This window comes from Propithecus coquereli, unplaced genomic scaffold (assembly GCF_000956105.1).
Source record: "Propithecus coquereli isolate 6110/MARCELLA unplaced genomic scaffold, Pcoq_1.0 Scaffold188, whole genome shotgun sequence".
Lineage (NCBI taxonomy): Eukaryota > Metazoa > Chordata > Mammalia > Primates > Indriidae > Propithecus > Propithecus coquereli.
In genome coordinates, this window is record NW_012143634.1 from 4,562,203 (window position 1) to 4,575,095 (window position 12,893).

Genomic DNA, 12,893 nt, shown 5'->3' on the forward strand with positions numbered 1-12,893 from the left:
GTTTAAAAAAAATTAAGACAAGACAGGCAATTTAACTTCCACACACCTGTTATTTAGCAACTATCTTGGTATAAATCAGAATTTGGGCAGTAGACCAACAAAGTAAAATATAGAAGTAATCTGGTAGTTGAGACCATCAGTCTACAGGGTTATCAGTATCCCTGATTTCAAGTTATTTATCAAAACAATCAGCTTCTTGTTTGTATTGGTCCTTTTTAAAATTAGTATCACATATTGGTACTTTTTTTTACTATAAATTTGTTTTATACTATTTTATGAGATTTTGTTGACAAAAAGATTCTGTGGCTGGATGGGGAAACCCATGTTATTAAAAAAAACTTTGATAATCATTTCACTATGTCATAGAGAATCTCGGCCTCAGCCATTCATTTATTTGTATTTTGAAACAGACCACAAATTGCTTTCTGAGAAAATTTTTAGCTGTGCTGGCAGTATTCCCTGGGCTGGCCCCATCCTGGAGAAAGGAGGTTTGAGGGAGAAGTGGGTCATAAAGAAGTCTATCCTGTCAGTATGTCCTTTTTGGGCTCCTCAGCTATTAATAAATAAATAAAAATAGAAAGTAAATTATAGATAACGCAATTAGGAAAGTATAAAACAGGTATGTGCCTAACATTTTTGACTTTAACATGTTAGTCGAATTCCTGTTTTATTGCAGTAACTTCTCTTTTGCTTTTTAAACTTTATTGAAGAATTTATGCACAAAAAAATGAACCCCCCCAAAAAATGAACCCATCTAATTGTACAGTTCAATGAGTTTTAACAAATGTATGCAGTCTATCATCCCACGAAGTTCCCGCAGGCACTAATACATATGATTTTTAAGACTTCAGCATTGAAAAGTAATTGAGTTATAAACTGATATTTCTCTAATTTTCTTTCATAAAGTAAGGAGTACCATGTTGAAATAGGTGTTTAGTTTTTATCATAGTAAATGCGCTGATTTCATTTCCCAAAATGAAAACCAACAGAAGAATTCTACTTTAGACAAGTTTAGAACATTGTATTTCTATTTTTATCATATATAAAATATGATCTAAATATGGTCATTTGTATATCTGAGAAAAACTCTTAATACTGGAACTTTATTTAGTTTGGATTTTAGTCACTTCTGCCTTTTTCTTATATCTATATGATTAACATCTCTCCATTTTATTAGTTGTGTCCAAAATAGATTTTCAACAAATTCATGTTAACTCCTTGAATAAAAGACTCAGAGTTACATCTTCTAAGAGACATGTAATTTGGGTTCTTTTTAATCTAATGTTGGCTCTTATCCACAAATGGCTTTTTAAGCAAATGTTTTTCTTAAATATTAATAAACATTGAATTGGTCACCTGGAATCTTTATTAATATCAAATTATTAAGCTCAATGTTTTATAGTGCTTCAATATTGATTAGAAATGACCTGGAATTTTTAAAATGTAAATCCCTAGGAAATAAATGGCACTTTTAGTAATTATTTACCAGTTCTTCCTAATGAAAATAAGAGGAAAGACAAGTAATTCTCACAGTAATTGGCTTTATTATATTTTACAACTATTCATACATATAGTGTTGAATTTAGTTTAAATTTGGTATTCTACAAGGCAGGCTGCTTTAATACATTCATTACACTTATCAAAACTGAAAACTGGGAAATATATTACCAAAACCTCATTAATTTGTAAATGCTTAATGCAGTTAAGATGGATTTCTAATTAATACACATTTGCCTATTTAAGTAAAAGTTTTACATCAGTAAAACATTGTCAATTAATGGTATGCTGCTTCCTTTATTTACCTAATAGATGAGATTTTAGGCCATAGGATTAAAAAAAATGGGCAAAACTTCAAAGAAATTAGAAGCCTCTTGGATTTCTCTTTGTGTGTGAAAAAAAGATAAGAAAATGTATAGGGGTGGTAGTAAAATGTTTAAAATATCAGAAATTATTAATTTACCCAGTTAACCCAGATTATTGTGTGGGCCTATCTATTCCTCTAATCTTCAGTAATTGAGAAGGTCAGCTTTCCCGAAGGTCAGCGAAGAAGATAGCCTCATTAAAGCCAAACTGACCTGTGTTATTGCCAAAGGCAGCTGAGATCTTTAGTCTTCAAATTGGTTATTAGATAAAGGTGGAACTCAGCAATAGAAATTGACTTTGCTGCTATAATCCTTCCAAGGTTCTGCTTGGACTTCTTTTCTAAAATATCATATGGTCATTAATTTCAGTACACCAAGGAAATTGACTTTCATTTACTTATTTTGTTATTAATATTTATTCAAATGAACACACTAATATTTGTAATTCTTTCTGTGACTAGATTAGAATACTCTTTATTTGAATTTGGAGCCTGGGTCAGCTCTTAGTGAATTTTGTTTAACTGTTGAGTTTCTAACACAACCTGGAAATTGTTTGGAAATTAATGAAAATATTTATATATTTGTCAGGAAAAGATGAGTATCTAGTTTCTAACCATCACTAATTACAGAGCAGCTGAAATAGGCTGGTTCTGTAACAGTCTTGATAGCTTGTTACCTAAGTCAGTGTTACTACATTAGCACTGTTGTGTGATTGGATCTCGCAGCCCCAGGAGCCACTGTGGTATAATATAAAGAGCATGAGGCTTTGACTGACTATTAGTCCGGCTCTCTCCACTTATTAGTTGTGTGATTTTCAGCAACTTATTTATATCACTGAACCTGAGTTTCTTCCTCTGAAAAATGGGGGTGGTATATATAAATATACATAAATATATATAAATAAAATAGGGTTATTGCAATCATTAAGTGAGGACTTAATGAAGGGGTGTTTTAAAATCTCAAAGGTTGCATAGTAAACTCTCAGATGTTGCACTGCATAGCCTAGTGATAAAATCTAAAAAGTCATTCAATTTTGAAACATACAAAGGGCTTCTGTACAGTGGATGTTGACTGTGTATCCTTTGGTAAATTCATCAAGATAAAATAATTTAAAATTTCGGAACAAATGAAGGATTTAGATTAGCAATAGTGAAGAAATTCCAGATTTAGTTCTTAAATTATGGATTTGGGTTATTAAGCTATAGAATTTCCTTCTGTGGAAGTAGTTTTTAAAAACACATCAGAGTTTAGATTCTTTCATGAATGACTGATTTTACAAATATCTGTGTAAGAATTGCAGAAGAACTCACAATGGAGAGATGATAGGAATTAAAGCAAATCGATTTATCTAGAGCTGCACCATTACAATTTGGTGGCCACTAACCACATGTGGCTATTGAGTACTTAAAATGTGACCAGACCAAACTGAGATCCACTATAAGTATAAAACACACACTGGATCTCAAAGACATAATACAAAAAATGTAACATTTTATTAATAATTTTAATATGGCTACATATTGAAATAATACTTTGTATACGTTGGATTGGATAAAATGTTACTAAAATAAATTTTACCTTTTTAGTTTTTTAATGTGGTTACTGGTAAATTTAAAATTATATATGTGACTCACATGATATTGAATGGTGCTCATTTAAATAATTATTGAATGGTTTTAGACAAAGTAACTCTTAAATTTAGGTCTTTTGAGTTAGATATTTCAGGTTGAGACTGCTACTCCAATGCTAAGAATGTCAGAAATTGTTCCTTTCTTCAATCATATATGTAAATAACCCAATTATTTTTAACCCATGTTCAAATTAGCTTGCTGCAGAATTATGGTACTTGGAAAGTAGCATCTAACTTTTAAAGGATAGTATGAAAATTCTCCTATAACAAGAACAAATATTAGTAAAATACATAATAAAAATCCTTTCCAGGAAAATGATTTTTAAAACAGACCACCTGAAACAGCTTCCCTAACTCTCCCAGATTTGAGGGACAGTCTGATAGGCAGACACTGGAGGGCATACGCACTTTACTATTGTTGCACAGCCCAAACGTCTTAGGAAATTAGTAGTAGTTCTAATGCCATGTAGCAGGTTGATTTAATTTAAGTGTGTTTCTGATTTGGGTTAGAAAATTAAATATTACTTTCCATATTATTAGTTCCCCTTTTAAAGGGAAATGAATTGATTAAGTAAATGTAGGCATCATAGTTAAATATAAGGGCACTAAACATAGATGATTAAAAAGGCTTTTAAAATTTCCCTGAGAGATTGCAAAATAAGAAAGTACAGGGGAGAGTGGAGAGAGTTACCAGTTACTAGTCTATAAACAAAGCAGCACTTCAAAACAGGGATGGTAACTCTGACTCACATCACTCATGGGTATGTTCTGTGCTAATATCTGTAAGCAGTCAGATAATCATAACTTTACATCATATTATTATCAACTACCTTCAGATTCCTTCCTACTCTGCCCATGAGTTGATTTGTAAGCAAATCATGTTTTTAGTTTGCTATATCAGCATGGACTTAAAAGCACTTAATACATGTATCTTTAATTCACATTCACATTTGAGAGCAAACATTTCGAGGTTAATATTCTTGGAATCTATAGTTAGAATGCATATATAATATACTTACGGTTTTAAAATTGTGGTTTCCTATTTGGGCTATTTAATTGATACTCAAATTCAGGAAAACAGTGCCACAGTTATCCTAGATATAAGCCATCTTTTGCATCATTGCCCTTATCATTTCAAATATATTTTTATGTTGTTAATTTTGTGCTATCCATTCAGTGTTCTGATTTTAGTCCCTGAAATGTCAGATCCGGTGACATTTAAATTGCTTTGAATTCTGCCTTTATTTTGAAGGCAGGTCGATGTTAATGGACTAGACCCCAAGAGCTTGTTCAGCTGTTCACCAAGCAGAAATGTGTGGCTCAAAAGGAGGGTTTTTTACAGCATCCATTTCCACTTTAAAACTTTCAGTATAACCAATGTGTCACATGGCAAATGGTGAGTGTGGCGATTGAAACACAATTTAGTTACATAAAGGGGGCAAAATAGAAAATGAAAAGAAGAAAAAAGATCAGTTTTCATTGTGGCAAACACTAACACTGTTTACTTCGTGACTCCAGTGTCAGAGCACTGAGTTAAAATCAGGCTTTTGATCAGAATGGAGAGGAATGGAAAAAGAGAAACTAAGGTGAAAACAGAAGGTATGAAAGGGTGACTTCTAATAAAATGATAAGCTAGAGATAAACATAAAAATGTGAGTAATAAAACTCCTAAGCTTTTCATAGAATCAGGAGGCAGAACATTCTTGAAGGGAAAGAAAAAACTGCAGACATCTGATTGATGTTGTCTGGCTCAGCCTAGCCCTCCAGCACATTTGTTTAAAGCCTGCCTTGTGGTTATGACTTCCCAGCACAAACCCCACAGCTGCTTCAGATCCTCCTCTCCTGTAAGGCCTTCTTGACTACTTTTGGAGTTGGGAGCATCTTTCCTGTGCCTGCGATCTCTTCCTTTGCAGTGAACACTGAGCCCCTCCAGCTCACACTGGGCTCCCTCAGGCCCCAACCCCACAGTGCTGTGCTCCACACAGTCTGCTCACATCCAGTTTCTCATTTGAGTCTTCCCACTGCCCTTTCAAGCCAGTTTAGTAGACTCTACAGGTATGGCATCAACTGTCACCATCCCCATTTCATTGGCTGTAGAGGAGCCATTTGTAGAAGTTAGAAGTCAGCCTGCAGGTGGTAGGCACAAAGGCAAGACCAGCACCAAGTTTTCTGACTCTAGATCCTGTAGGCTTTACATCTCCATGCCACTTACAAACAACAGAGTGCTTCCTTTAAAACAATAGCAAAAACAGACAAAAAAGCAATACCTTCTTTGACCATGCTGTTCCTTTAATAAGGCCAGATTCTTCAAATATGATTGTGCTCAAACCCAGAATGACATAATGGAAGTGCTGTTGACTTTGGAATTGGTCAGGCCAGGGTTCACAACCTGCCGCTGTGATAATTGTGTGATCTTGAACATATTTCTAATCCTCGGTTTCCTCATCTATAAAATACCTACCTAATGACTAAAGTACTTAGCCCAGTGAGAGGCATGATAAATTTTAATTTATTACATAATTGTCTCCTGCATACTGACTTTGATCCTGACCTCTCTACAGAATTTGATGTTGCCCAAAATGCTCATGACCTTTTCTGGCTGAATCTTAAGGCCTTTTCTCACCTTTCAGCCTTATCCAGCTACTTATACCTTAATTCCTTCTATTCCCTTGACTTTCTTGATATTATATTGTTGATTCTTCCTTTTCTGGTAGCTTCTTTTTTGTCTAATTTACTGACTTCTTTTTCTTATTCTACCCTTATGTAAGTCAGTCTTCTGATGTTCCATCTGCAACCATTGCTCTGTTGACAAGACTAATGAATTAATAAATCAGAAAGGAGTTGGCTGAGCGTGGTGGCTCATGCCTATAATCCTAGCACTCTTAGAGGCCGAGGCGGGTGGATCGTTTGAGCTAAGGAGTTCAAGACCAGCCTGAGCAAGAGCGAGACCCTGTCTCTACTAAAAACAGAAAGAAATTAGCTGAGTGACTAAAAATATATAGAAAAAATTAGCCAGGCATGGTGGCACATGCCTGTAGTACCAGCTACTTGGGAGGCTGAGGCAGAAGGATAGCTTGAGCCCAGGAGTTTGAGTTCGCTGTGAGCTGGGCTGACACCATGGCACTCTACCCCAGGCAACAGAGTGAGACTCTGTCTCAAAAAAAAAATTAAAAAAGAAAGGAGTTAATGTTATCTGTTTTACTTTGTGCAGTACATCTTTAGCCTTAATTCTTCCTTAACCTGTCTCCTTTCTACTTTCAAATATAAAAACATCACATTGGATTTTAATCATCAGCAAACAGGTAAAGCCCCAGCACTGTTAAAAGCACTGGAAGGCTTTAATTATCCTATTCCATGTAGACATGGCAAGTGATGCCCATGACAAAACTATTTTAGTATGATGGTGATGACAGTGATATTATTAACAATTTTGTTTTTCAAATAGTATTATAGAGCTTACACAGTAGTCTTACCTACATTATTTGTGCTTCAAAATAACACTGCGAGGTAGGTAGTGTTCTGAATCATCCAACACACTTTATAGATGATGTAAAAAATTTTCTGACTTTGATTCTAGGAATAGTGCCTTTTCTATTTAAACCATACTATTTTTTGTTCCCTATTTCATGTAACTTTCTTGACATGTCTATAAATGCTAGATTTAGGCTAAAGGACAGAAGACATTTTTATCTGATTTAGGGAAAACTAAGAAAAAGAGGTAAATTCAAAACAGTAAATTGAATTACTTATTAGCAGATCAAGGAAGAGTTATAAATTTGGAGGCTGAGACTTGATTACAAGAGTTGGGGAAAGTATTTATTTGTGTGTTTGTTTTACTTCTGGGGAAAGTATTTGTACCATGAAAATAAACATTTCTTATTAATAAGAGCTGACTCTATACTGTATATAGATTTAAGCTGGCAAAAAATATGAAAAGTTAAATTGTCAAAGATTTTAAAGTATAAAAAGTTAAGCTTAGTTTAAATGGGGGATTTCATCTATTTAGTTAGAGAAGTCTTCATGTTACCATAGATCACATCCATTCATTCATCATTCACCCTAATTGTCTTTTGTTCCTACCTAATGAAGTATGTTCTATGTTTGTTTTGCAGATCTAAAGCGAGAAGCCAGTATCTGTCATATGCTGAAACATCCACACATTGTAGAGTTATTGGAGACATATAGCTCAGATGGAATGCTTTACATGGTTTTTGAATTGTGAGTGTACATTTTATTTCTTAAGGGGTAAAATTTTAAGCAATGTTGCTTTCATATGATGCTAACACTTTTCTCTTGAAATTTAACAGTAGTTGCAAACTTACCTGTTTAGAAAGAACTAAAGTCACAAGAAAGGATTATCTCATCTTAAAGTTTACAATGGCAAAGGAAGCAAAAGCTAGACGTATTCAGTTACCCTCACACTTTCAGCACACTTCAGAGAAGAGGCTCCAAAGGGAAATAGAGTTCAGAGGGATAGGAGGCCCCAAAATATAAAATTCTGACCAATAGAAGTCTTAATGAAGACGAGTAGGAGAAGAGTGGAGGCCTCCATGTAGCAAGGCTGTCTGGTAACTAAAAACTAATGATGACGGACTTGACTTCCTCTTTTGATATAATCACTATGTTGGCATATGAGGGCAATTCTATAGCTCATCGCGTATCTTGATTTCAGTAAGCCACTTGATATGTTTATCACAGAATTTTTTTCAGTAAGATAGAGAAATGTGGGCTAGTCCATAATTGGTTGAATGATTGTATCCAAAGAGATTGTGTAAAGCTTTATAGGGCAGCACTTTGCAAGATTTTGTCTTTGATCTTATTCTGTTCAAAATTATAATCAGTGACTTATATTAGGGAAAAAAAAGGAAGGTAATAATTGCTTAAATATTCAAAAGTTACCAAGGTTAGAGGGTATATTCAGTATCTATTGCTTCATAACAAAATACCCCAAAACTTAGTGGCTTAAAACAATACACATTTATTATCTCAGTCTCTGTACATCAGGAATGTGGATCCAATTTAGCCAGGTCCTCTGGCTCCGAGTCTCTCACGAAGTGGTAGTCAAGGTGTTGACCAGGGCTGAAGTCATTTTAAGGCTCCACTAGAGGGTGGATCCACTTCCAAGCTCACTCACATGGTTGTTGGCAGTCTTCAGTTCCTTGCAGGCTGTTGCACAGAGGGCTTTAGTTCCTTATAAGCTGTTGGACCAAAGCCTCCTTTGGTTTCTTGTCATGTGGGCCTATCCATAGAGCAGCTCACAACGTGGCAGCTGGCTTCATCAGAACAAGCAAGAAAGAAGGCAAGAGAGAGTGTGTGAGCAAGACAGAAGTCACAGTCTTGTAACCTAATCTCTGAAATTACACACCATCACTTCTGCTATATTCTTTTAGTTAGAAACAAGTCACTAGATCCAGGCCACACACAAGAGGAGGGGATTACACCAGGACCTAAATACCAGCAGGTGGTGATCACTAGGAGCCATTTCACAAGCTGCCTACCACAGAGGGCTAGCTGACACATTGGCTGTCTGCATCAAAATTTAAAATTACTTTTACCAAGTTTGTAGCAAGGGAGCTGAAACAGAGAAGGTGAAATTTAAAAGCAGTGGCTCTGGCTTGGGCGAGGCAAAGACATTACATGTAACCAAAATGTTTGTACCCCCAGTGTGAATTTAATTGTAACTACTTATATGAAAAAGATGTAAATGTTTTAGTTAGTTGTCTGCAATGGCTTTAAAAGTCCTGAATGGAATGTGAAGCAGCATTAATTAGAAGTATATAGTATTCAGAACAAAGCCACATTCCCACTATTCTCCCTGGAGTGTTCATAGAAAGCAGGACACTGGAATGTTTGCAGAAGGGGATAACCAGAATGGGAAAGAGCCTGCAAATTCTGTCATAAAGTCATGGCTTCAAAATCTTTGCTGGCAAACCCACTAAGAGAATTTTGAAAAACTTATGTACCCCTCTCACATATTTTTAGGTTGATATATAAAAACTTTTATTATGAGAATATAATTTTCAGTGTCTTGAATATTCTTTCAAATATATTTTCTTCACAACTGTAGAGCTGCCTATTTATCTCATTCACTATATGGAAAATGTCTGCTACATGACCTACATGGCAAAGCTAGTCCTCATTGTCAAATCATTCAGCCAAATCAGACTCATTTTCTTTCAGAAAAAATTCTGACTTCATTTTTCAAATAAAATTAAAGCATTAATAGACACACCTGTGACAGTCACCTTACCATTGATTTCAAATTCTAAAACAGATCAGGCTTTGCCATGAATATATTGCCTGGATGCAGTGCAGTGGCACCTCCCTTTTTTTCTCAAGCTCTCTTTATGTTTTTGTTTTGCTATAAAGGGTCTCTCCCTCCCTCAGGAGTTGTACATTCCCCAATTGTCTCTTTGAAGCTAGATAGCCTGGTCTTTTGAGATGGGAGATGGTAGTTGTGGAGATGTAAAAGGAAAATCAGCAGACCACAGACTTGTTTTCAGACAGACCAAATTATGACAAATTAAGATATGAGAACTGATTGCCTGAAAAATATCCTAGTTCACATGTCTCCTGGAAGGACTTTGGGTACTCCCGGAGATACCCAAATCCCAGGTTGAAGACCACTGGCACAGAAGAGCTCTTGAGAAGACAGGGAAGCTTTAGTTAACCGTTAATGTATTAGTTTTCTTATTCTGCGAAAAGAGTTTCCAAAGCAGAAGCCCATAGGTAGAACATAATCAATGTCTTCAGTTATTTGAAAGATCATCATGTATAAGAATATTCTATGCTTATTCAGTGTAGCATCGGAGGCTGTAACTAGAATCAACAAGTAGCAGATTTCATCTCTAACTAAGGAAGGTCTCTTTAATCATTAGACTTACTCCACGAATGAAGCAAGCTGTCTCACAGACTATGTAGTTCCTCAGTAGAGTGCTCAAGCTGAAGCTGGATCCATCTAAGAGGGCTGAAGATAGGGTTGTAATTCTGGACTAGAAAGGGCCTCTAACATCCCTCCCGATTTTAAGATATTATAATTCCTTTTAAATTACTTTTCTGGTTTAATTTTATTCTTTATTCAAGAAATGTTTCTCTCCATGTTTATTTTCTGAGAAAAATAAAAACCAGATTTTATATACTGTACAATGTAGAGCATAGAAAGCAAATTTTAAAAATTCATCTAAATTTCACCATGTATGCTATTTGTATGGAAGGGGCCTAAATGACAATGTAGTAGAAAGAAGAAGGTCTTTGGTGTCATAAAACCTGGGCTACCATTCCAGCTCTAACTTTTACTAATTATGTGACATTGGCCAAGTCTTGTAACTTCTCTGAGCCTCAGTTTTCTTACCTTGAAAATATTCATAAGATTATGAGAACTAGATGAGAAACTATATGTGAAGTCCTTTTGTAAATGGTGAGGTGCTTTATAACTATAAAGTATTACTTTCAGTGGATTTAGCAGGTTAGTTTTAGTTCCTCAGTGTTGAAGCAGTCTATATGGGATTTTATGTAGCTAATTTTGTGTGCTTCAGTTGTGATTAAACTAATTCATCGATGGCTATATATTCAGATGAGACCTCATTAAAGTTGGATATTTGCCAGTGACCTAATCCCAACATTAACCCAAATCACTAGAACATGGCTTTCTATTTTCATTTTTTTAACCTTTTATTGTAGAAAATTTCAAATGAAAAGAGAGAATAGTACAATGAACCCCAGCACACTGGTCACCGAGCTTCAACAGTTATCAAAACATTTTGCCATCCCTGTTCTGTCTCTCCTTTCCTGTTGTCTTTTTTTTCCTCCTGGAAATTTCTAAAACAATATTATTTCGCCTATAAAAATTCCTGTTTGTATTTCTGACATAGAAGGACTTTTTTAAAAAATGACCGTAATATTATTATCATGCCTAACAAAATCAACAACAGTTACTTAATATCATGTCATGTTCAGTTGATGTTCAGTTTTCCCTGATTGAACATGAATTTTAAATGGCAGATTTCTAAATTTAGAATTGTTTTATTAGCTCTGGGGAATCTGGAAGTGGATTATAAATTCACAAAGTACGTTAGTTATTTCTCAAAACGGCCAGAAACAAAATAGAAATATAAAACTTCTCTTTTGTATCATTGTTTTATAAATTTACCTCACCAGTTGGCCTTGCCCAGTTTTTTGTATCCTTCGTCTCCTGGGTTTTAAGCCAACCAACCAACCAAAAACATCCATTGCCAGAAGATTTAAGGTCATGTAGATCAAAGACCAAAGCCAATACAGTTGTGTGTGGTTCCACCTACTGGCTAGGTGAAAGATTGCTTCTATAGCTGCAACATAGACTAAGCTACTCCAGAATTAGTTCATGTTTCTTGGCAATAGATGTAATTACCGCTGGTATACAGGGGCTCATTGCTCAGGTTATGGGTTATCTGGATCTTTTTTATAGTTTTCTAACATGACAACAATACAGAATAGACAAGGAAAAGGAAAACAAATGAAACTAGGTCAGTTTAACTTTGCTGTTTGTTTGTTGGCTGCTTGGAAACAGCTCTTATCATTTTGGTGGAGAAAAGTCTAGACAAAACAACATATTTGGATTATCAGTGAGTTTCTTGATGTGGTATCCATATCTGTCTTTGCCACAGACTGTGTATAACCAACACTCCCTTATTTCTTTCCAGACTGAAGTCATGAAATTATATTGCCCAATAATGTTGCTTATCATGTTAGAAAATCCTTAGAGGTAGTTGATATCCACTTAATTACAAATGGTTTATAAGTTTAAAGCATATTTAAACACAGAGACTCACAGAACTAGAAGTTGAGAATTAGAAAAGATTAGAGCAGTAAATTTCAAACTTAGGTTGGAAAATCCTGGGTAGAGGTTGTTAAACAAACATATACCCAGTCCCCAACCCTAGAAATTCACTTTCAACAGATATGGGTTCTAATGAGGCAGGTCAAGAGATGATTGAATTTTAAAGTAGGGGTAATATGGCTTAGAAACTATGTTGTCATTTCCCCAACACAAACAGTAGTGTTTTTAGACATCTGCATACGTTTCTACATTCATTGCTTTGGCATTACACTTAAATTTGAACCTGTCTACAGCAATTTGCTGAAATGTATTTTAAAATATAGGTTCAGTTTTGAAGAGAGGACTGAGTTATGTTATCCCCCAAAATTAAATATTTATTTCTAAGCAACACATTTGAGCTTGTCTTTAGTAGTGTCTGGTACTTGAGTTAAGCTGTAAATCCTAAATTGGCTGGCCAAGGAATTTTAATTACCGTATTATAAAATGATTACATATACCACAGGGAGACTTTTACAGTAATTAAATAAGGATTTAAAACACATCTGACATGAAAACAATAGTTTATATCTTTTAAAATAATATTAGC

General features: G+C 34.9%; 1 protein-coding gene across 1 annotated transcript in view; it reads left to right on the forward strand.

The window, feature by feature from the left end:
* CASK (calcium/calmodulin-dependent serine protein kinase (MAGUK family)) overlaps positions 1-12,893 on the forward strand; it is a 437,172-nt gene that overhangs the window by 159,873 nt on the left and 264,406 nt on the right. The window contains exon 3 of the mRNA XM_012642796.1: positions 7,605-7,710. Within this exon, the coding sequence (XP_012498250.1) occupies positions 7,605-7,710 (106 nt within the window). The remainder of the gene's footprint in view (positions 1-7,604; positions 7,711-12,893) is intronic.